Below are 25927 nucleotides of genomic sequence, written 5' to 3' on the forward strand. Positions count from 1 at the left end.
TTCCCCTCAGGTGCAGAGCTTCATGCGGGGCTGGCTCTGTCGGAGGAAGTGGAAGATCATCGTTCAGGACTACATCTGCTCCCCTCACGCTGAGAGCATGAGGAAGAGGAATCAAATAGTCTTCAACATGGTGGAGGCAGAGACAGAGTATGCAAATATATTGTGCCTACAGTAACAGATAAAATACTGTTAAGCTTTGCAGTACATGATATAAATCTTAATAACTATGGATAAGGCTCACGGAAGGATGTTATTACTGCTGGGTGTTATTGTGGACAATGTGTTGAAGGGTTTTGTGGTATGCAGATTAATAATGTGAGAAGAAAGCTTTTCTTGATATAATTAAGCATGGTTTGTCTAATATTTCTAATGGTATTGAACCAATCTGACATTTTAGATTTACAGAATTGTCTTGTTACAGATAAAATACGTTGTTTTAAAATTTAAAAAAGATTTAACCTTGGGCTACATGATTCTAATGTGACTATTTATCTGTATGTTGAAAACTAGTGGTCGACTGATATCAGTTTTATGAAAGCTAATGCTGATAATTCGAGAGCAGGTTGGTCGGTGGCTGATAAATGATGCTGATCAACTTGACCCTTTTTAAAGTCTATTTTAGGCAATATACGTATGCCTTCAAACCAGCTAAATGCAGCATAAAAATATGGGCAGCATGTGACAGAAGAGGTGTCGTGTTAATTTATCACTTCATAAAAAAAAAAAAAAAAAGAACTTTGAAATAAATTAAACAAAAATCAATGTCATGTAAAACTATTATATTTATATTTAGGGCTTTCCAATGTACATTAAAAAAGTTTTAACATTCATTTTCATGAAAAATTAGTGAGTTATCCTCATTGAACCATGATCTGTGAGAATTAAAGAACACCAATGGACTAAATCTTGATTTAAATGGTTTGTAATGGAGTTGAAAATTAGGTTTAAAAGAAATTTGTATTGGGATTTTTTGGGATTCTGAATCTTTTGGATAATTGAATATGCCCCGGGTATAATTGACCCAGGAACATTATTGCTGTTCCAGAGAAACGAACATAACAGGAGGGTTAATATATGAAATATAAAATGACATTGGGTTATGCTATAGATTTCAGATCCCAACAGAACACGATATATATGCTAAAAACAATAATAAACTGCATAATTCTGTACGTTATAGCAGAATTTCAATCAAATATTGGCCAGTAACTGTTTTAGATTTGTCATGCTGTTATTTAAGATTAAAACTATGTCATTTAGAGAAGATAATTGTGATGGTGAATGTGGAATGCCGAATGGCAAAACAGGCATAACTGTAAGCCCTATCATTTCATGTTAGCAGCCATAATGATGACTCTGCCTGCAGTATCTGCAGATATTTACTTTTTTTTTCAAGACGCTTTTAATGGATTAACCTGATATTAATCAGTCTATCCATACTGATAACACAAAAGTAACTGTGTGCTGTTACCAGAAAAGATTGCTCTATATTTCAAACAACAGATTGTCTTTTTAGTCCATCGGCCCTCTTGGAGTGGTTTCCATGTGTCAGGATTATGACAGTTTTTGGTGCCTGTGATTACAATGTAAATCCAAAGAGATTATTGCACACATGTTTTAAGTTTTTTTCATATGTTTGTGATGGCAGGTACGTCCACCAGCTCTACATCCTGGTCAACTGTTTCCTCAGACCTCTGAGGATGGCTGCCAGCTCCAAAAAACCCCCCATCAGCCACGACGATGTCAGCAGCATCTTCCTCAACAGGTGTATACGTCTGTGTGAATGTGCTAATGCAGGATTAATCAACATTTGTCATCTGCATCTTTCCTTTTGAAGTAAATCCCTCTAGTGTTATTCATGCTGGAGAGAGGGGGGCAGAGAAGGACACAGATGATTTAGAGAAAAATAAATAAACCTCTGTTATCATCTGTTTTAACAGTGTTTACAATGTGCTTTTAGTGAGACCATTATGTTCCTGCATGAGATCTTCCATCAAGGCTTAAAGGCGAGGATAGCCAACTGGCCAACTTTGGTGCTGGGTAAGTTGTTACCTAACCTCATAAAAAACACACGGATGAAAGGTGCATGCGTACTCTCTGCAGCCACTCACTGAAATCAAGGTCAGGTTTTCAGTCATCCTCCACATCCACTTTGTCTCATTCAAACGTCAGTCCTGACGTCTCACTGTCCCATTCACACACATGCACATACACTCACACATATGCGTGCTCATTCCCCTATCTCAGTCTGCACCGAGCACGTTCATTGTCTTGACAGACAATGACCACAAAGAGCAGAAGGCCTCCCACAAACCCCCCTCCTAAAACAGAAACCTCCTCGACAGATAAGCATCACCTAGGAAACAGACTGCTGAAAGACACGACAGCAAATTACTTGTGACAAATTCAAATAGAAGAGGATTGACTGATTAGACGTCACCCTTATCTTAATATTTGCCTCAGGCTTGTGTTGAATGTTGAATCTTACCAACAATATGCTTTGGAGCAAATCAATTTCCAGTGCCACATGCATTTCATCGCAAACAAACTACGACAGATGAGTAGAAGCCTCCATCTATGACCTATCTGTGGTCTTTAAATCTGTTTTTGCTCTTTCCTGCATGGATTGAAAAGCCCAAAGATCTCCAAACTTGTATATTTGAAAAAAGAGACTAAAAAAATAACAGCCGCCTCATCCTATTTGAGTGTCTCATGGTCAAACGAAGATATATCCTGTCTTTGAGCTGATGTTGTCATGTATTTAAGACCATTGTTTGTTGTCCTAGAGAGAGGTAGTTTGATTATCAAGCACTACGATTCCATACCTCACACTTTTGTTCAAGCTGTGTTTACTGAATTTAGTTTTTTAGAAACTAGCAGCCACACATCTGAAATGATTACATTAGTTTGAAATGATAATTTCCCACCTCCATACTAGCAAGTGAAAATGTGTCACCTTTAATTATCTCTTTCCTTTGCCTTAACAAAGGAGAGGCACAGATATAAAGCGAGCACACTTCCAATGATTGCTGAAAATACAGTAGGCCTTCTTTGATTTTATTTAAAGTAAAACTGGACTGTTAAAAACAACTAACACAAAAGTTGATTAAAGCAGCGCGCCCCTGTGCATCATATGCTATGAAGAAAAAAATAATCTGTGAAACATGATCATTAGAGTGATATTCTTGAACATTTGAATTTGAGTAGATGTGTGTTTAGTAGTAGTTGCTGAATGAGACAAAGAAAATAGTGATTCAGCCCAGGACCCCCAAAATAATGGTCCCAGAGACTCTCAACACACATTGTTGCTTGGGGTGGTTAAATGCTGATCACAGCCGCTGGCAAGCACCAATCCAGACTCAGACAGACATTAGAAAACACATAAGAAAACAACTGCATAAAAAGCATTGTATTTTTATTTATTAAAGGCTAAAAGCAGAATAACAGTAGTCTTTTTGTTTATACTGTAGCAGTGATAGGATAAACAATATTTAATAAGCAGTGGATACATAAAAATATTGTACTTTCAAACTCATGACTTATATGCTGTACTTTTCTGAATGTGTTTCTGTTTTTTAGCTGACCTGTTTGACATCCTGCTGCCCATGCTCAACATCTATCAGGAGTTTGTACGTAACCATCAGTACAGCCTGCAGGTTTTAGCCAACTGTAAGCAGAACAGAGATTTTGACAAGCTGCTGAAACAATACGAGTCTAACGCCGCCTGTGAGGGAAGGATGCTTGAGACCTTCCTCACATACCCCATGTTCCAGGTAGATCACCAGAACCCCCTTCTTTGTGTTGATTAATGCCATCATCTTTTGTGATATGATCTGTATGTGTAAAATGTTCTTCTCTCCTTCAAGATTCCTCGATACATCATCACCTTGCACGAGTTACTAGCACACACTCCTCATGAGCATGTGGAGCGCAAGAGTCTTGAATTTGCCAAGTCCAAATTAGAAGAACTGTCCAGGTAAAGCTGTCTGAGTAATCACCAACATTACAAGACCAAAGTCTTCACTAACGTACATGTTTGGATTTTTAGAGTAATGCATGATGAGGTGAGTGACACAGAAAATATCCGGAAGAACCTGGCCATAGAGAGGATGATCGTGGAGGGCTGTGACATCCTGCTTGACACGAGCCAGACCTTCGTCAGGCAGGGTGAGTCTAAATCATCAGCTCGCACTACTGCTCACCAGACAGCTAAGCTTTGAGTGATTTTTCCTGACAGTAAGACCATTTTGCCTCTCAACTTTGTGATCTGAGAGCAAAGACATGGTACCTTAGTGGAGCTCAGGCACTGAATCACGACTTTAGCTTTAAAGATTTAGCTCTGTAAGCTTTTCCAGTGAAAAAGTGGCTCTTCAGATTGGCAGAAGTTTTCCAAGAAATGTAAAAAAGAGTGATATATAAGAAGGAAAATAATTCCTAAGAAATTATTGAAGCTATTGAGGCCTTTCTACTTTATCTAAATTACAAAAATCTAAGCACTTCTAGCAATATAGAGCTGCTGTTAAGTAGAGAAGGACACACCTTAAAGGTTTGATGATGTCAAGCTTTGTTTTTATGAACTTTCAACACCACTTAATGTCAGTTTTTTAAAGAATGGATGTGATATAAACTAAGAGTGTAGCGATAAAACCACAGAAAGTTGTGATTCTTTTACAGTGGAGATGAATAAATTGCCTGATCACTTATATAAGCCAATAACTCATTGTAGTGTCATGGTAACAGAAACAACAGTGTTCCTAATTTAATAAAATGAAGTAACTCTTGATTACCTTAATCTAAAACTACCCGATTTAATACTCTATTTTATCAGCATGCTGCTTAGATCAACAACTGGTGGGAGAGGCAGTCCCAATAAAGGCTCTGATCCAAGTCCTGCAAATTCTTTTAAGATGCTGATTTGTTCTGGAGCGAGGCGTTGAACCCATATCTGTACCAGTTGTTACAGTGTGCACTCCAAAAAGCTATCTGATCTACTGGAATCAAAGAGCAGTTTTCCATTTAAGGCTGAATAAAAGTACCAAGTGTGCATGCCTGCAGACTGACTGCGGAGAACACATTACAAAGTTGTTCTTGCTGTTAGGTCAGAGGTAAGGAGATAAAATGCTGTCATCACATCTGACGATACATGCCTCTCTTGATCGCGACAGTTTCTGTTGAATCTGTCCATCTCTTCTAATTTTTTTTCTAATGCCAGATGCTTACACTAAATACACGAGTAATTCAGACATGTTGCATTTCCAAATGCATACTTGTCTTAGTGAACTCAGCCCTCGGCTCAGTGTCAGCTTTGTGAGATGAAATGTAATCCTGGTACCCCTCATTCAGGTTCTCTGATCCAGCTGCCATCAGTCGAGCGAGGGAAGCTGAGTAAAGTCCGTCTGGGCTCTCTCTCTCTAAAGAAGGAAGGGGAAAGACAGTGCTTCCTCTTCACCAAACACTTCCTGGTCTGCACACGCAGCTCTGGGGGAAAACTGCACCTGCTCAAGGTGAGGACACCTGAAGTTTACTTTGTTCTTCTTTATTCAGGGACATACTTTAAAGGTGTGGTTTTAGGTTTGAAAATGGTTTATTGTTATTGGTACAGTGTTCAAGACCTATTCATAGAAACAAAGTAATAAAATGAAAGAAAAAAAAAGGATATAAGAAACAAGAAAGTTATATTTATGGGCTTTTTATGCTTTTACTCAGAAAGGATAAGACAGTGGATAGAACAGGAAACAGGGCAATAGTGGGGAGCAACATGCAGGAAAAGGGGTTGCAGGTTGGATTAGAATCCGAGCCACCTGCTTGACAGCCATAGTCACTGTACATGGGGTGCGCAACTTAACCACTAGTCCAAACCTGTGCCCCAAAATAAGGTTTATTTTGTGTGTGTGGAAGCCCTGCTTATCTAAAGTATACAAGTCCAGTAAGAAGACCCTGTGATAGCATACCTGTATATCATCCACTGAAGAGATTTTTCAATACTCTTTCTTCATTTTAAAATCAATTCATATGGGGCTTAACCTTTAAATATACCACTTTTAAAATAAGTTTTAACCTGACAGAATCGCGTTGTTTAAAAGAAGATCTAAGTTCACGTCCCTTCAGTGCACCATCACTAAACGACATCACATTTAGAAGGTGAAACAAAAGATCTTTGAACTAGCGTGGCTCTGCAAACACACGTCAGAACTCCTGCATAGGTTCAAACTTGAGAAAGATATGTACTGCAGTGAAATATCCCTCTCTTAGAATCTCCACAAGTTGTAACTCCAATAAAATAATTGTTCAAATTTTAAAAGTTACTTCTTTAGCACCTTAATCACCATCCAGTAGCTTAAGCACTCTCATAGAGAAAATGTTTCTCAAATTTGATGACAAGTTGTTGATATTTGCTGTTTTTTTCTTGCAGCAAGGTGGAGTTTTGTCCCTGATCGACTGCACACTCATAGAGGAACCAGATGCCAGTGACGAGGAGTGTAAGTTCACTACGACTGTGAATCCGTGTTTCCACGTTGGTGTTTTTTCAGACAGCTCTTATTGGTTCGTTTGAGCCCTTCAGCACTCATAGAGGTTAATTAGGTGTCAGGTGTTGAGTGTCCAGAAATTACTGCCCTTTAAATATCAGATGCTCACCCCTTTAAATGTCAAGGTTTGATCTTTTGACATCACAGGTCCATTATTATTTTTTTCCTAAGGGTTCATTTAGCAAGTAGGATGAACACATACAGAGCAGACACACAAGCAGGGAAGAACCACACACGTCTTTGAAACACAATTTTACACTTGAGCCTCAGGGGAGCAATGAAGATAGCAGGTCCACCTAATTAACCCTCTGTGTGTGTATGCATGTTGTTAAGCTTTTTTTCTATCATAATCATTAAGAGAGAACTGTAAAAGTGCTTTTCTGTATCACACAGCCAAAGCAGGCGGGCAGGTATTTGGCCAGCTGGACTTCAAACTGGTGGTGGAGCCGTCAGACTTACCTTCATTCACAGTAGTATTACTGGCGCCATCACGGCAGGAGAAGGCTGCATGGACTAGTGACATTAGCCAGGTAATACACAAACACACACACCCAGACAAACACTGAATAACAAGAGCCTCCAAATAGCAGGAGCAAGTGTCCTCGGGGCAATGAGAAGGCCTAGTGATAAGTAAACACAGACACGGGTGCAGTTCCCCAGGGGTGTGTGCAGATCACTGCCTCAGTACTTTACAAACACACTCCTAAATTACAAGCACGTCACACTGGATTCATTCTTTATCAGCTTAAACATATTGGCAGTTAAGTGTGGCTTCATGTTTCCTTGAGAATTGACTCATAGACTTTGGGAATACCATGCAATTGTTTTAAATGAAACAAAAGCCCAGATAAACAAATGAGTGCTAGAAAGAGTGTTTCAAATTCAATTGGGTTAATTTTCCTGCCAAAATGATTCTTTGACGCTGGAACACTCCCACCGAGATACAAAAATCTCTTTTACAGGGAAGTCCTGGCCGAAACAGCAGTATAGATAAGCTTCACAAACAGACTGTTACAAGCATAAACACCATCAAACAATAAATGAAAACAGACACTGTGAGCCACAAGATATTTTCAGTCAGTGGTGAAATGATCATAGATCCTATTTTTATGATCTTTCATGTCAATCAATCAACCTTTATTTATACTTGAGAGATCATTGAGGGGCAACCCTCATTTACAATGATATCGAGTCATTTACAGTGACATTTAAAAAACAAACACAAACAAGCAACAATGCATCAAGAGTATCAAAGTCATCAAATATGATAATTTTTTGATTTGGATATAAAAAACAATTCAAAGATCAAATAAAATAATACAAATAAAAGGAGGTGTGGGGATTGACTTGGGGATTCCTAAAATAGGAAGTGCCGATGGTTAAAATGATACAATAGATGTACACAGGTTAACCTAGCTAAAACAGTTGCGGAGCGGGGTTGAAAGGTTAAAAATTAAGATTCTGAATTGTCCAAAAGTTAAAAGTGCATAGAATTCAAGACAGTGCTGCAACTTGTTCCAGGAGTCAGGAGCAGAGATACAAAAAGCAGTTTTTCCCCGTTCTGACCGAACTCGAGGAACATGCAAAAGTAGCTGGTTTGAGGTGTGAGTCTGATATAAACGGTCTGGGTATTTAAGAAGTTCAGTGAGGTATGGTGATAATTTTCCTAAAAAAGCTTTATAGATAATAAGATTCCGATGGATATTGCGTCTTTCATGGAGAGAGGGCCAGCCAACCTTATTGTACAGAATGCACCGATGTGTGTGACGTGATGCCATACATAAAAAAACCATACAAACTGTCATTCTTTCCCTTTATTTTCTCATTTCCTTTTCTTTTTCTCTCATTCTCCTCTCTTCATTCCTGTAGTGTATAGATAATATCCGTTGTAATGGCTTGATGACCAGTGTATTTGAAGAGAACTCTAAAGTCACTGTGCCTCATATGATCAAGTAAGTATGTTTGTGTTTGTGAAGAGAAAAAAAGCATCTCTTTGTAGTGTGTAAAAAGTAGCGTACTTTGGTGAAATTGTAACAGATGTGTTGATGTATTGTTAGGCTGTGTGTTACGTATTTTGCTTTTTTATATTTATTTAAACTATTCTTGATATCCGCACTCATTTTTTAGCTTTCGTCTTTGGAACGTACTGATTATTTTATTAATTTCTCTCTCTTTACTTTTTGGTGTATTTTTGCTGAGCTCCTTTCATAACCTTTTCCTTTTCATAATTCTTTTGACCCATGCTTGGTTATGTGTATTTGTGTACGTGTGTACTTGTGTATCCATCAGATCCGATGTGCGTCTCCATAAAGATGATGTTGACATTTGCTTCAGCAAGACACTCAACTCCTGCAAGGTCCCCCAGATCCGCTACGCCAGCGTGGAGCGGCTGCTGGAGAGGCTGACCGACCTGCGCTTCCTCTCTATCGACTTCCTCAACACCTTCCTGCACACATACAGGATCTTCACCACGGCAACCGTCGTCATGGACAAACTGGCCGACATCTATAAGAAGCCTTTCTCTTCTATACCTATCAGGTCATCACACAACGAGCATACAAATATGCATTCACTAACACAAAACAGGATTATATGCAGACAAATTCACTCAGCCCTTTTGTATTATCTGTCTGTCTTTGTGTTTGTGTGACACGATGATATTTGGAGGGATGTGTATGTGTGTTAAATGAGTGTACTTGGAGTGTTTTATAAGCCTCCCCCTCATTCTGTGCATGATGTAGTCCAATGCGGGTCAGTGTTTTGGACACAATGTGCAGCTCCCACCTCTATCCACAAGGCTGAACACATTCTGGAACACATAAACGCCACTGTGCTGAGGCCAGCAGAGCAGACACTTCAACAACTAAGATTTTGGCACAGATGTGAAGAAATAGTGTTTGTCAGATAAGGAGTTTTTCATGCTCAAAGTGGTAATTCACCTGAAACAGAACTGAAAACTAAAATATCTTCAGGGTTTTTTTTTCACATAACTTCTCAGCTAGAAAAGTTTTCCTGTGCCACAGGGCAGTTCTGAATGTAAAGCTCAGCTCAGCATGGCCTGAGGATTCCTTCACTGGTAGAGAACAGGGAAAATGCATCAACCAGAGGCATGCAGATAGGGAAGTGTTGGGCTGTGGTCAAGGTGTCCCTTCAGGTTCAGAGGCTCAAATGTCCTTTGAGCCAAATGTTCTACTTTTCTCTTTCCTGCATCCACACGAGCAACAAATGTTTCATTTCATGCTTTTAAGGTATGCTAGGGATGTTGCACTTGTGATTGCAATATCTGTTGCTCCATGGTCCACTTCATTCAAAACTAGAAATCTCAACATCAGTTGGTTGTAAAACATATATAGTGTTAAAATGTATACAGGCAATCATGGATCCCAGATGATTTTTCAGGCTCACAAAATTGTCCCCTGGGGCTCTCTTCAAGACGAAATTATAAAAAATTATTAAATTGAAAATTATAGCATATCATCTATAAATAGTTTGATACAAGTAATGACATTTGTATTTTACACATGATGTATGCTACTACACATATGATTTTGATGCTTCTATTAGGAAATCATTTTAACTTTTCAAACTAATGATATTCAATCATTATCAGCTGTACTTTGTGTTTAATGCTAGCAAAGGAAATGATGTCATGCTAGAGATGTAGACTGGATAATTCATGGAGGTAGTATTCGTGACGTCACCCATCTGTTTCTGAAGCCCTGTTTTGAAGCCTATTGTCAGGGGTACCATATTGAATTGCTGAACCTAACTTAATCCGAGCTTTTAGCCTTTTCGCTACAGGGTGCCTGTCTGTCAATCAAGTCAGCCATGCCCTTATTTTGGCAAAATTTCGGAAGTTTAATATCTTTGAATATAACAAGTTATGAAAAATGAAATTAGCTATTCAGACCTAAACCGTTATTTTTAACCAGGCTGTAAACATGTTTATTATTGCTTCAAATATTATCTTTTCTTATTATCTCAAACTGTTCCCTTGCTTCTCTTTATTTCATGGATTATATATTTCATTTCTTGCATTAAACATGTCTTTCAATTACCATCAAGATTTGACCAACGCAATATACACTTTTTTCTTCATGATCATTGGAGGCATTTCACTTCTAGGTACCTTGAAGCTAGATTTGAAACCTCCCCTTAAAGTCCACTTTTAGTTGGTTTGCTCTCTGCATGCCTGTTATATTCACACACATGACCATATTATTGCACAAAGATCACAGACTCTCAGACAGCTCATTATGTACTTTTTTAAACATTGTTTTCCTTCCATTGGTCAATGGTCGATATCTGGGAGCTTGATAATAAGCTGCTGTTTTCTCACTAAAACACTGCCTTCCCTCTTTTATCATCAAACACACTTTCCCTCTTTCAAGACATCCATTCATTATCCTTTTATCAGTTGCCTTCAAACCATCTCCCGTCTCTGTCAGATCTCTCATTTCCATGTCTCAATCAAACCACAACAACCCTTCATTTAATCATTTTTTGTGTTATCCATCAATGTCTCTACATTTCCCCTCCAACTACAGGGCGCAGTACCACTCATTTGACCGTCTGTCCATCTCATCCATCTGTCCTGACTACAGTCTGAAGATCAAGAAGATAGCCATGGATCAGTCTAAGTAACCAACTCTAAACTCTCTCCAAGTTCTTCCTTTCTTTCCGACTCTGAACTTATCCTGCCTGTTCTTCCTCTGCTGGTCCTGGTCCGACACGTAACTGTGATTTGATTTCCCTCCAAACTTCAACCTTTTCTATTTAGCATCCATCTCTTTGAAATAATGGAAACACAAAATGTTCAGGTTGATTCTTTGATAGATTCGGTGTTTTTCCACTCTGTAACCTCATTAACTCATTCTTGTATTTCCTCTTCAGTGCTTCTTAAATACCTCTCTTCCACTGCTTGCATCCTTTTTGTGCTTTTACCTCTAGTTTTTTACCATCCTCCTCTGCTTTTCAAGTATCTTTCCTTCCTTTTCCTCCCTTCACTTCTCTCCTTCCTCTTTATAACTGGGATGCAATTTGTTCCTATACTTCGCACTAAATTACAGGCTTGTGTGAAAAAATGATGGCTGTGTTTATCCATGCATAATGACTCCTCCCCACATGTAGCTCTTTACACCTGACTCTGAGCAGTGCCAATGTCATCACGAAAATGATAACCAGATTGCTAATTTTCTGCAACATTTTGCACTTTAATTGGGTCTTTAATAAGGTGCTGAAGCTTTGCAAATGTAATCTGCAAAAAAATATGACTCATCTGGGTTGAAATGTTCTAATTGACAAAGAAGTTTATCAGTTTTATAATCAGAGACTCATGGTAAGTTATGTTGTACTTTCAGCATGTGGGTTTTCAAATGATCTTAAATGCATATTTGCTGAGCAGTTTTAGGTAAGTTCACACCCATTTAGTGCAGTGAAGCAGAGCAATGACATGTAGTCAACAATTAGGTAATCTGATAAGAGCTTAACACCAAAAATCACCCCACTCATCTAGACAGTGAACCTATTATAACCTATCTGAACCTTCTGAACTCCCAGACTGGAGGCAGAAAGCATCAAAGCAAACATTGTTGAAAGAAAGAAAGTTAATTTTACAAATTCAGAAAACACTGAGTGACATGAGCATTTGTCTGAATTCATATTTAGTCAATTTGGTTTAGTCAATATGAGTCCAAAATTGTGCACTTGGTGACAGGAGTGGTCACCAGCCTTCCACAGGGCTCACATATGGTAAACAGCCAGACACACTATGAGCAATTTAGAGTCACCATTAACCTAACATGTAAGCGTGTCTTTGGACTGTTGGAAAAAAAAGAGTGCTGAGAGGGATCCCTCTTGCATGTACGAGGAGAATGTGCAAACTCTGCACAGAAAGGCCCCAAACAGGATTTTATCCTGTAACCTTTTTGTGCAACAGTACTAACCACTGCACCACCATGCATTCCTGTGTTTGCCTTTTTTTGGGGGGCCATAACAAACCAGAAAAGATATCTAGCTTCATAGTTGCACAATAGTTTTGTGTGCTCCATATAACTGCCATCTTCACCTGTTGGTAGTTTTTGGCAGACCAGGTGTCATGCAAAGGGTTAAAAGCTTTTAAGAGCAACATGAAACTTACACTTAAGAGACAAGGGAAGTGATTTAAGTAATGAAATAAAAGAGGCAATACATTTATAAAAGTGCTGACAGTTGCTACAGGCTAACTGCATTGTCTGGTGATCATGTCCTACAGTGTTCCTGATGTGGATGTAAACACTAGAATCAAAGCTGAAAATCAGCACAGTAACCTCAAAGACTGTTCCACATGCAGGAGTAAAATCACAGCTCTACAAAATTGTGTCAGTGTCGTAATACTTTCTGACTGCACTGTGTGTGCCCACTCATTATTAGTCACTCTTGATAACTACATTAGCTAAATGTAACTCTGGATGCCTTTAGGTTGCGTGTTTGCTGTGAAATTTATGTTTTTATTCCCATGTGACTGTTTTTTTCTCTTATTTTTTCTTTATGATTTCTGAATACATAGCATGCCATTTTATTTTGAACCCATACTGATTTAGAAACAAAAATCACAAAATTCTGAACAACTATCTGACAGAGTTAATTTGCTGTTGAACCTTTACTCTGTTAGGCATACAGAAAAATACAGTTCCTGTTCTGAGCTGCTGAAGCTTCATATATCCTCTTTCATCCTTTTCTCATTTCCCCTAAATTCTTCTGCATTTAAAATATATCCATCTACTTTCTAAAATATTGCTTTTTTCCCTCCCGCAGGTCCTTGGAGCTTTTCTTTGCCACCAATCAGAGCAACAGGAGTGGTGAGAACACAAACGACAAATCTCCTCGTCTCTGCCGCAAGTTCTCCTCTCCGCCTCCTCTGTCCATCCCGTCCCGCACCTCCTCCCCCGTCCGAACACGAAAGCTCTCCCTCCACTCCCCCATCACTGGCAGGGTCGGAGGTCTCGACCTCACCAGTCCTCTGTCAAACTCCAGCACCAACAACAGCACCTCCCAGTCTGCTGCCAGTAGTCCTACATCAGCTCATACCCCTCAAACCCCAACACCTCAGACCCCGACTCCAACCACCTCCTCTCCTCCTCCTGCCTCTTCTACCTCTCCTCCACCGAACAACTCTAATCCACCACAAGAACAAGCTCCTCCCATTCCCACCTCCCCGGACCAGAGTCCCTGCTCCACCACTGAAGGGGAGGAGGTGCCCAAGATGGACCCCTTCTCTGGCAAACTGAGACGGAGTATCCGTAGAAGTAAGTGATAAAAAACTTTTACAGTGTTCAGAACAGTGCGGCTGGTTTAGATGTATTTATGTTTGTGTTGATGCAATATCTGATCTTCAATGCTTCTTTGATACTTTCAAATGACAAGTTTTTACACTATTTTAGAGCAAATCTTTCTTGCTTTAAATAATCACATGTCAAACACAAACAGCAGCACAAAAATAGAGTGAAATCAGGGATAACTGAAACAGACATTTAAGGGTGCCTTAACACCAGACTGAAGAGTGTTTAAATACTTCCCTGGTTTAACTCAACTCAACTCAACTCAACTTTATTTATAAAGCACTTTAAGAACAACAGCAGTTGGACACAAAGTGCTGTACAGAAACATAATGGATAAAAACAAACAATAAAATCATAAAATCAATAAGAACAATAAGATAAAATAAAGTTGAAAAATAAAAATAAAAATAAAAAGGCACTGAAACAAGAGCAGGGTCTCATGCTGAGTCGAAAGCCAGGGAATAAAAATGGGTTTTAAGACGACTTTTTAACATTTTAGGTGTGCTGCATCCCTGTTTAGTCCCAGTGTTACTTTATTTTGGTCATATTGAACTGTTGTGCACTTCTACCAAGAAATGTAGCAAACCACACAACCTACAGTGCAACACAGTTCACAATGCTTGGTTCATGATGTGATTTTAAAGGGCTAGTTCAGTTTTTTGAGGGAGGTTATATGAGGTACTTGTCAATAGTAAGTGTATTGGCCACAAGGGATGCCAGTCAGCTCAGCTTCTTTGTTGAGAAAGCATCTGGAAAATGGGAATCTCCCTTTAGCTGATCTCCACAGTATTGTATCAGGGTTGGAAGGTAAATCACTGGAGGTTGTATTAAGATAAGATCTTTCCACAGGTGTGTAATAACTTTCACTAATACATTTTGAGGATTACTACTGTGTCCTACTGTTCATAGACTCACAGAACATCAGCTGCTCATGACACGAGCCCCTATCAGCTGACAGCTCAGCTGATTACATCAACGTATCCAATAATAGCAAACAGCAAAATTTACATTCTGTTCAAACTGCCTTAGCCTGCCTACTTTGCTGCTACTGCCCTCCCCACCTTGGCTTCTCATTTATGAACATGAAAGAGAGGGGAGATGTACTGCCCCAACTCAGGCTTTGGCATTCCACGTAAGCACGTGGAAGGGCAGGGAGCTCCCAGAACAGAGCCATATCTCAAATATAACTTATTGTTTGTAAATATTCAATTATCTTTGAAACAAGTGCTCCTGAGTGCTTCTTTAAGGTTTGGTCATGATCTTCATGTAGAATTCCTTGAAACTGCCCCTGTGAGTCAGACAGAAATAATGAAAGCTTTAAATTAAATTGTGAGTGTAATCATGATGATTATGATTGCAGCCTGAAAAGGCACTTGAGAAATGTGAAAAGATGATTTGATTTCTCAGTCCCGCATTACCTTGTGTTCAGATTATTGACGTACATTGTGACAACTCATGCAGTTTGCTCTGTAAGCATAGCAATATATTTTGTCTCACTAAGATGAACATATAGAGCCTTGTTGGAGGACTAAATTGCTCATGAAGAGCTGGAGGTCACTCATCAAATGACACAGTGTGAAGTGTTCCCTGTAAGAGCCGAACACATGCCTGGTGGGACATCATTATCTCCTTGTGTTTGTGTGCCTGACTCAGCTAAGCCAACTTCCCACCGCACACGCTCAGATCTTCTAACTGTGGTGTTAAACACCCCTCTCAGACTAAAGAGAGAGAGCATCAGGGCATCTGAGGCAGCACAGGAAGACAAGCTTCAGATAGACCCTAATTAGCATGTGCACACACACATACGAAACCTGCATGTATGTGTGTGCAGAAGTGTGTGCATGTGTGACAGCTGCTAACCGCTCACTAGGAAGTAAAGAGCCATTAGCACTTGTACCATAAAACCATGCTCTCCTCCTCCACATACAGTACAGTCTCTTTGCTCCTTCAGCTCTTAATCAGACACTATATATGTATACTGCGATGCCTGTGAGCTAGTTCAGTGAGGCAACTCAATCTGCCCTGTTTTGACCAATACAATGTGACTGAAATATATGTGCAGGCATCTATCTCTTCATATGTAACATTTGCATACTTTCCTGTCTGTGTGTTTATTTTGCAGTTCATGTTATTTTTTTTCCTAATTGACAAATTTCCTTCATGGTATTGAGCCATCAGGTAAAACATCTCCAATCATCTTTTAAAATTTCTCTAGATGAATTTTATTTTTTTAAACAACATATATTTTTTTTAAACTTCCCCAATTATGAGCTTATGTCTAGTAAGCTTTAGAAGAAATGTCAGCCTGAAGGGTGGTTTTTTTTCATACTGCAAGTATCTTTTAGAGCTTGTACAATTTTGGTAAGGACGTTTTATCAGCGCCTCTCATTAGTTATTACCAGATGTTTTCCACTTCGAAAAATAATTTGTGTACTTTTGCCACCCCTGAGTATCAAACAAATGCATGTGTTCCTGCTTGAAAAAGCTCCTGTCAATGACCACTGACTTGAATCTTTCCTTGCTCAGACACAAACAAAATATGCAGTCAACAAATACAACTTTTGTTATTTGCTGGTTAAAGTCTGGGATCTCAGCATGACTGTAAACTGGAGCAAACTTCTGGAGCAGCAACTGTTGTAGCCACCACCACCACCATCACCATTATCATCCCCTTCACTGTCATATACCTGTTTTTCTTGTCCTCCTTCTGTCTAGCTGTGCTGGAGTCTGTGTCACTGGAGAAAATCATCCCAGAGTCTCCTCAAACCAGTGAACCAGGAGACATGTCTCCATGTCGCTCCCCTTCTACACCCCGGCACCTCCGCTACAGACAACCTGGAGGTACGTATGTGTGTGTGTGTGTGTGTGTGTGTGTGTGTGTGTGTGTGTGTGTGTGAGTGTGGTTATGATGACTCAGAACGATGCCATAATGCCACAGCCGGAGTCCCTCACAGTGGGCAGTGCTGTGCCCACAGACGGGCCTCTCTGACCCTGGAGGCTGACATCTTAAGTACAGAAGCACAATGCAAAGTTTTAATACAGCAGGATAGAGTCATAAATGGCTCTGTGTATACTGGGATCATTTCCTTTATGTGGGCCTAACTACATATGCTGCTTGGATTACAGTCACTGTTTTCAGGTGACGACCATTTTCCTCTGACATTTCTCTCAGAGTGAAGCTTGTACATGGTTCTAAAGTTAAAGTGATGTGTTAAAGCTATGTTAATGAATTGATTAACAAATGAAAAGGCAAAGGATGGTGAATATCCACAGGTATGAAATTGGTATGTACAGTATCTCCCAGTGATAACTATGATACTAATAAGCTACTGCCACACAACTTTCATCAATATAAAACCTCTTGGTAGCTAACATTACTTTTTGGTAGTGTCACAAGATGCAATAAGTAAGGCATGAGTGCCTAGTTTGAGCTCATTTAAGTTTTTAAAAGTGTTAATAACTAGTCCTTTTTTTATTTGTGACCATTGTAATTAGGTTTCATGTCGTCTTGATAAATTGAAGGTAAAGTTATATTCACTGTCTTGGCCAGGTCTCCCTTGAAAAAGAGAACTTTGATCTCAATGGGACAACCTAGTTAAATAAAGGTTAAATAATAAATAAATAAAGTCATTCACTTACGGCCGTGTCCTATTGATGAAGAAAATTATTTATTTGTGTGTCTACAGGCCAGTCAGGTGAGAACTCGCGCTGCTCAGTCTCTCCTGCTTCGGCCTTTGCTATCGCCACAGCAGCAGCAGGACACGGTTCACCACCAGGTACACACAGACACACACACACACAGTTTAGTTGATCATTAGAGCACTGAAAATGATAAACTAAAAATAAATAGTGTAATCTTTTCATTTGATACCTCATCTGAAGATAAGGAATTCACTTAAACAGCACACGAACGGCCTGTAAAATATTTGGATTACTATTTAAACACTGAATTTTGTAGCTCATCCTTGGATGTTTCAAAACAATCAGATATTTTAGTTTTTATTAAGCTGTATCAAGTCTTTGACATTTGTACTTCTCCTGCCCCTAATTGAGTCAAAAGAAGTGATTTTTTTTTCAGCTACAGCATTTAATATTATGATTGAAACGTTTTGCTGTTGGATGCTTTTGAAGAGACAGTGTCTTACTTACTCTCTCTGGTATTCTGTAGACACCACGCTGCGAACCGTTTTATTGGAGTTATTTTTAGGAAGGAGTCTTTTTAAAACGTGGTTGATGAAAAGGAGTTTTCCTAACCTCCGTTTGGATGATTCATAGAAAATGCCCACATGACTCCATCATACAACAAAATCGTTAAAGGAGAAATGTGTCACTAGTATTAACATTATACTTTTGTTTTAGTTGGAGGTACTTCTTTTATTTTATTTCTATAAAAAATATTTGTATGCAGCATCTCTCCATTGTGACTGTTAATTGGCTTTCAACCACTAATGGTGAGTCTTGTTTATGTGGGTAGACACAATAAAGCCACAGATCATCAAAGTCAATTTTATATATTATCACACATGCAACATCTGTCTTCTTTCTCTCTTTCCTCTTTATCCTTTAATCTTCCTGCAGTGTTTACTAACTCTGAAAGAACTTGTGATAAAGATTTCATCATCCGCCGCGCTGCAACTAACAGAGTTCTCAACGTGCTGCGCCACTGGGTCTCCAAACATTCGCAGGTCTGTCTGCACCCACCACTGCTTGTTTTTGTTTATGTGTGTGTGTGTGGCGGGGGAGGGGTGTGTGTGTCTGTTTTCTGCTGAGGTGATCAAGTCTGTGGTCTCATTAAAGCAGGTGTCTGAACGGTCTCTGCTCCACTGCTCTTAGTTGATCATGTAAACAACTATACACACACAAACACACCGACTGTTTCAATTGGACCACCAGCTGAACCTGCTTCAGTCCACCTACCTATTCTTGTGCTAAACAGCCAACGTGGCCTCTAATGAGTTGGCTATCACAGTAATTGCTTGTCTCCCTGCTCAGAGGTCCAGCTGCATTGATCTGTTTCACACATTTCTTTCTCCAATAAAGAAAAATGCTGCGCTGTCATCACAGCTTTAGTCAGCTTATTAACTCACAGGCAAATACACATAGATGTTTATCTACACATCTATTCACGCCTCTCTTTGTAAGAGCTTGTTAAAACCGACCTTTGATCAAGAGTTGACGTGAGGTCAGAGTGAAAAAGGGACAGTAGAGGAATATGGATAATTATGAAGATCAAGTACAAGGCAAAATATTACATAAGAGAGTTTTGGATTTTTTGATACTTTGGTGATGGAAATACTTTCCGGATGAGGGGGAAATATAGCAACCATTTTCTCAGTCAAAGGAAATGTGCTCAACGTTATGTAGAGGCTCATCCTCACACAGAAAAAAACAGTTGAAAATATCATACATATACGATATAAGCATGGATTAAATTATGTTAAAATCTGAAAAACTGGTACCCAGCATGTCAACAAAATACAAATAAAAAGGGTGGAAGTAAATGTCATCCTACTTTGCTCATGAATAAAGGAAATATTGTCACTCCTTTAAATGAAAACAGAGGACTCCAAACCTCTGTCAGTGTAAGGACAGGTTAGAGTTTCAGACTTTGAGAGTAAGAGATATAATTCAGGGAAGCTCTTATTTCTTTGGTTTATGTTTAATTGTGAAGTATTGAACATAATTGGTTTCAGTAGTGTATGTAACGATAGTCATTTGGGCTCCTTTGAGAGTGTAAAAGTTCACTGGTGTTTTGTCCGTGTTCAGGACTTTGAGATGAACGGGGATCTGAAGATGTCGGTGATCTGTCTCCTGGAGGAGGTTCTCAGAGACCCGGACCTCCTGCCACAGGAGAGAAAAGCTACTGCCAACATACTAAGGTACAGAAACACGCCATACCTGTGTGATACACTTCAATATAATTTACCTAAAGGTTTCTTCACCAACTACCTGATTCTAGTTCATGTTGTGTTCCTCTGTATTCTATCCTGTTCTGTTCTCTTTTCTACCTCTGCTTTCCTTATTTCTATTGGTACCATGACACTCCATTATCTTGTGTTTTTTTCTATATTATATTCTATTCTCCTTCTGATTCTTTGTAATCCCATTATACTGTATCTTATTCTATTCTACTATCTTTTATTGGATTATTTTATTCTTTCACATTCTGTTTTATCTTCTATCCTACATCAGTGCCCTTTCCCAGGATGAGCAGGATGATGCCCAGCTGAGGATAGAGGACATCTTACAGATGGTGAGAAAACTGCAGCACATTAAATCCTTTATCAGCTTTTTGAATAAATACTTATTGTACAATGTTTTGTACAAATGTTGTAACCAAATACTTATTGTTGTGTTACCAGTTTAGGTAACAGTAGAGAAGAGAAATATCACCCCTCGGTGCATTTCATAACCCTCCTGCTATTGCAGACTAGCAGTGTGGTCCAGCTTTGAATTTGAATTGGGACATCTCTGTTTGAGATAACCTGGTTTTACAAAGGAAAGGCCCTGAAGTACTCACACATTAATAAGCATCTTTCACAAATACTTATTAGATCTCCTGGTTAACTTCAGTTCCCGGAAAAGAAAATAATCAGAACCCATAAGTTAAGTTAATGATAGATATGCCCTCTCTGTCTTCATAGCCAGTCTCTTTATTGGATATTAAAAAACCTTTGATGCTTGTGTTTTTATGGTATGCATTATATCTTTGTTTCTTTTTCCATATACAACATGCATGTTTTTATTTTCAGGCTGACTGTCCAAAGGCTGAGTGTTTCGAGTCTCTCTCTGCCATGGAGCTGGCTGAGCAGATCACCCTGCTGGATCACATTGTCTTCAGGAGCATTCCTTATGAGTCAGTCTTCTCATAATACTCTCACACTGATCTGCATCAGCACAAACAATATGAATCACCTTTATGGATACTGCTCATTATGAGACCAGTTAAGGCACACTGTTACCCACAGCAGCACCACAGAGAAGAGAAGAAAGCTAAGTGATGGCGCTTTGTCTCCAGAACACCAGCTGTTGAAAAGCCTCATATAATCTTATATTGAATTTAGATTGGCACATTGACGTCACTGTGTGCTGATCTGCTGCCATAAGTGAGATTTCTCCTTGACATCAGTTTTAAAAAAAACTTTGTGTACCAGCTGCATTTAGATTTCAGCGACACACCTTATTTGGTTATTTTTCTCCTGACAGCAGATTTAGCTAATTTAACTTTTAGTTGTGTTAGATTATTGTGCTACATTCCCATGTGTGTGATCTAACATCTCTCTGTCCTCCTATCTCAGAGAGTTCCTGGGCCAGGGCTGGATGAAGGTTGATAAGACAGAAAGGACACCATACATCATGAAGACAAGCCAACACTTCAACGATGTAACTCCATTCAGTGCCTTTTAGTTTTTTTCTTCCTTTTTCTTTTCTGACCCGTCTATAAATATTCAGCATGTGTTCTCCTACAATCTACATTTCATTTTCCTTCCCCTCTGCAGATGAGTAACCTGGTGGCGTCACAGATTATGACCCACACTGATGTAGGCTCGAGGGCCAGCTCCATAGAGAAGTGGGTCGCTGTAGCTGACATCTGCCGCTGTCTAAACAACTACAACGGAGTTCTGGAGATCACATCTGCACTCAATCGCAGTGCCATCTACCGTCTGAAGAAGACCTGGGCTAAAGTCAGCAAACAGGTTCAGTAATGAGTTGATTATAAGGAATGATAACTAAACATCTCTGTTTTTAAAATCCATAAAGCACAACACAAGTTTGCCAGTAAGAGATTTGCTGCAAAGCAAGAAAGTTGATCTAAACTCTGAAGAGAGGCTTCTTGTCGAGTGATGTTCCTCCTCCTGGTCGAGTCAATGTCATTAGAGAGTACACAATACAGAGAGGCATTTGCCTGTATTGTTAAGTATCTGCTCTTTGCTTAATTCTGATGCAGACTAAATCAATTATACCCATTATCATCCAATCAGCAGACAGCCTGTCTCTCAACCAAAGCATGCTCTCTCTTCAGGACCGAAACAGATTTGATTATGTCGTTCTAATACAACCTTCTTTTATTAAGAGTAAGTGGATCTCAGGTTAATGCAACTGCCTTATTGTTCCGTGGGCTTGATTATAATGTTTTAAAATGATTTAAAACATATCTTTATGATCCTGTCTAGACGAAAGCCCTGATGGACAAACTGCAGAAGACAGTGTCCTCTGAAGGGAGGTTTAAAAATCTGAGGGAGACTCTGAAAAAGTGAGTTGTTCCACTGCTATAGTGAAGCACAGCACAAACAAGATAATACAAATGTTTTAACCGTATTGCTGTGCACATTATCATTTTACACTTTCCTCTTGCAGCGGCAATCCTCCATGCGTGCCATACCTGGGAATGTATTTAACAGACCTCGCCTTTATTGAGGAGGGAACTCCCAACTTTACAGAGGAAGGACTAGTTAACTTTTCCAAAATGAGGATGGTAGGCAAATACACTTATTCATTAATGCACACATGGGCTGTTAATCATCTGTACGTGTTTACAGTACTTTCATTTTATTAAGTAAATTCTACCTTATCCTCAGATTTCCCACATCATCAGAGAGATCCGACAGTTTCAGCAGACTCCGTACAGAATAGAGCACCAAGCCAAGGTATTTCTATATACATGCATTTGACTTTTTAGTCCACAAGTGAAACATCAAAACACTATAATTAGTTATTATATTATTTTATACAGCATTTTTTTTAAAAACAGTGTAAACAGAGGGGCAAAACGTTAGAACTACAAATACAGTGGAAAAACGTTTTCAGACACCCTTAAAATTTAACGTAATCTCAAATATTGTCATGAAATATTTGTGGAAATTTATTTTTTGTGTTTCAAGCATTAGACAGACATAAACAAATGCAAATGATATTTTTTTGGTTTATTGTTTAAAAAGAGAAGCTAACAATGCTAAATTCCTGACAGTTTCACATGTCAGTTCTCAACATTGTCAGTATCAAAGTCAACAAATAACAGAATGTGTTCAAAACTGAACAAAAAATAAATAAACCTGGCTGTGACTGTACTAAAAGAAATTGCACTTGAATACCTAAGAGTGATTCTCAATGCAATATTTGGGGTGTCTCAAAACTTTTTCCACCACTGTATTTTTAGTTCTTGCTGTAGAAGTAGAATAATCAAAGATTGAAATAAGTTAGCTAGTTTGGGAAATTGAGTTGATTTCCAAATCAGTTTAAAGACACATACGCTTTCTGGAGGTGTTTGTTCCAGCTTCTGTTATGAAAGGATTACTGAAAATACCTATAATATATATTAGACCGTTGTAAGTGTATCTGCAAATGCAAAATGGATTCTGCAAATGGCTTCTGCAGGGCCATGAATTTATCATGGCCCTGCAGAAGCCATGTTTTACAGCTAATCCTTAATTTCTCTGTTATTCATCTTTAAAACTTAATATTTAATCCATTATTTGTGCATCTGCTGAGAAGGAATCAACACCTAATCAATTTCTTGAAAATGACGTGTATGCATAAGTTGTTGGTCTACAAACTAAATTATCTCCTTCCTCTTTTATGTTTTTCATCTAGGTGACCCAGTACCTCCTGGATAAGACCCTGATCATGGATGAAGACACGCTCTATGACCTTTCTCTAAAGATCGAGCCCAGGCTTCCTGCCTGAGCTACAGCCGAGTATGGCCAGCGGGAGCCTTCCATACCTGGACCCCCGAGGGCAACACGCCCATATAATCTCATCAATCAGGAGGAAATGTGTCAGTTTTGAGAATGACTCTGAAATAGAAATCAGTGGGATTGAATTGAGCGATAACGGTTGAAGAAACTTGAGAGTTTTATGAGGGACTGAGGGAGCACAAGGCAGGTTTTCTAAGGTTTCTGAGAAGAAAGGTTTTGATTGGATTGCATGAGGGTTTGGAGGAAACGGCGTGTCGCAGTGTGTGCTCATCATTCCTCAGTGGAAAAGTTCGGCGCACACTACCTCAGACAGCCTGAGAGAGCAGGGAAGGCTGAATATAAGAAACACAGTGGGTATAACAGAGATGTAGCATATACAGATAGTGTGACAGAGAGATGTCTGAGCTGGTGTCTCTGTGCTGTTGTCTGTGATCAGCTGTCTGTGCGTGTCCGTGCCATGTCCTGGAGTGAGAGCCCTAAAAAAAGCTTTCTATCATGATGGTAAAACTTGCATGATTTCAGCTTTGGATGTAACTGTCTAAATGGCCTTCAACCCCCCCCCCCCCCCCCCCCCTCCTGAACCCCTCCCCTCAGCTTAGCATGCCTCACTCTAACCAGGGTGACTCTCTAAGCCACTATGCATTCTCTTTGGGCTGGGGATGATAAAGCGACTCTAAGCCGTCAAATAAAATGCAGAAAAACACAAATATGAGACGTACAAAATCACAAATTTGATATATTATGATAAAGTGGCTTATTTTTCCATTGACGAATCAAGAAATTCTATATTTGTCTTTGTCCTAAAGACATCCGTGAGATAAAAAACTGTTTATTTTTAATGTCCGCATGAATGATACAAATGAAAAACTTTATCAGTGCCTTCCACTAGTGTAGGTCGACTTCCCCACAAACGCCAATCCACATGAAGTGAGTTTTATACATGATCCTTCTAAAAATCTTTAAATTTCCTATACAATTCGGACTCTAGTGTCACTCATTCACCTACTTTTTTTTCAGAAAATAGTTTACGTAGACTAAATAGTAGCATGTTAGTGTAAACACAGTAAAGTCTTTGCAGCATCTTATTGTCAGCAAATATCTCCCTCTAGTGTTGAAGCATTGTTATAACCTCTACTGACCCAAAGCTTCTGCTGCGTTTGTGTGCAGTTTGAATTATTTTGCTTTTTCTAAATTTGTCCGGTTCTGGCGTGTGTAGTTGGGTCCCGGTGTGTAACTCTTGGATGTAGGCTGGGACAGTTTTTTGCACTCTCTGAGATGTAGCTTTGCTTGAGTGACAGTATGATCGTTCTGCTATTTATTATTTCATCAGATACTGTATTTATGTTATTTTTGTATATAGTGACTCCACACATATCATATGATTGATGAAGAAATATTTTGAATTGTTATGCTGTGAATATTGAGTTGTTATTTTGTCTCTCTTTCTAATTTTGCATCCCAGATTCTTGTATGCAAGACATCTGCTTTATTCTTTGTTTTATTTAAAAAAAAAAAAAAAAGTCTGTTGAAGGTCAAAAGATGTAGCATTTGAATTATTTGAGTTTGTTTTCTGTATTACTGATATGATGAACTTTATTGTCCTGCATGCACACAACAGCTGCATGTTGTGCATGTCTGACTGGATGCTTCCCTGTACGTTCCCCCTCTGCTGCTCTATATAAATATTGTCTCTGCTTAATGGCATAAAAACAATATTTTGTCCGTCAGATCTGGCACGTTGTCTTCTAGTGTACCTCAAACAATCAAGCATAATCTTTAGGCTATGTCATCTGCAAAACAGCCTGTTGTTATGCAGTAGCAGTGTTGGAAGTGAAGCAGGCCTCAGTGAAAACATAAAACAATGACCTTGTTCCATATTGATCAGAGGAAACGTTTTCAGGCTTTGCTGTAGAAACTTGTCCTTTGCACTGCATCTGTAATTCTGAGTGTCTGATTCACATACAGGTTTGGGAATACAGGATGCTATGTTTGAACTGTAATATTATTTTTGTGTATTTGTTTGCATTTTTCACTTGTAGGTGCAGGGGAAATAAATTCAACATGCCTTATGTGTTTGTGCATTTCTTTGTCCTGAGCAGTAACCTCAGTGACATGAAGCTGCTTCTCTTGCTGTTTCCTCTGGCAACACCTTCTCTTAAAAATTAACCCCTAGATTAATTTTCAACCTGCTGTTGGGTCCTCAATATTCTTCGGTTATTCAACACAAATCAGCTACAATATGAGGCCAAGCTCTGCAAATCTCCAGGTATCAACAAAGAGAATTACCGTTGCATATTTCACTTATTGAGCAAAAAAAGGTCACAAACATGAAACTGAAATACATCAAATTAGTATTAATGGTTGACTTAAATTTCACCAAGAAATC

The 25927-nt window shown here is 39.0% G+C and overlaps 1 protein-coding gene across 1 annotated transcript in view; it reads left to right on the forward strand.

Moving 5' to 3' along the window:
• Positions 1-25610, forward strand: part of rasgrf2b (Ras protein-specific guanine nucleotide-releasing factor 2b) — a 46721-nt gene extending 21111 nt beyond the window's left edge. Inside the window, exons 5-29 of the mRNA XM_034692094.1 lie at positions 11-147; positions 1649-1765; positions 1961-2040; positions 3580-3773; positions 3867-3976; positions 4049-4167; positions 5344-5504; positions 6413-6479; positions 6921-7057; positions 8397-8479; positions 8817-9065; positions 11075-11167; positions 13323-13813; positions 16562-16687; positions 17533-17622; positions 18425-18531; positions 19613-19725; positions 20039-20099; positions 20599-20702; positions 21145-21229; positions 21346-21543; positions 22021-22100; positions 22205-22322; positions 22426-22494; positions 23438-25610. Coding sequence (XP_034547985.1) covers positions 11-147; positions 1649-1765; positions 1961-2040; positions 3580-3773; positions 3867-3976; positions 4049-4167; positions 5344-5504; positions 6413-6479; positions 6921-7057; positions 8397-8479; positions 8817-9065; positions 11075-11167; positions 13323-13813; positions 16562-16687; positions 17533-17622; positions 18425-18531; positions 19613-19725; positions 20039-20099; positions 20599-20702; positions 21145-21229; positions 21346-21543; positions 22021-22100; positions 22205-22322; positions 22426-22494; positions 23438-23530 — 3282 coding nt within the window. The 3' untranslated portion in view covers positions 23531-25610. The remainder of the gene's footprint in view (positions 1-10; positions 148-1648; positions 1766-1960; positions 2041-3579; positions 3774-3866; positions 3977-4048; positions 4168-5343; positions 5505-6412; positions 6480-6920; positions 7058-8396; positions 8480-8816; positions 9066-11074; positions 11168-13322; positions 13814-16561; positions 16688-17532; positions 17623-18424; positions 18532-19612; positions 19726-20038; positions 20100-20598; positions 20703-21144; positions 21230-21345; positions 21544-22020; positions 22101-22204; positions 22323-22425; positions 22495-23437) is intronic.
• Positions 25611-25927: the final 317 nt, after the last annotated feature.

The sequence above is a fragment of the Notolabrus celidotus genome, chromosome 9, assembly GCF_009762535.1.
Source record: "Notolabrus celidotus isolate fNotCel1 chromosome 9, fNotCel1.pri, whole genome shotgun sequence".
NCBI classification, from domain to species: domain Eukaryota; kingdom Metazoa; phylum Chordata; class Actinopteri; order Labriformes; family Labridae; genus Notolabrus; species Notolabrus celidotus.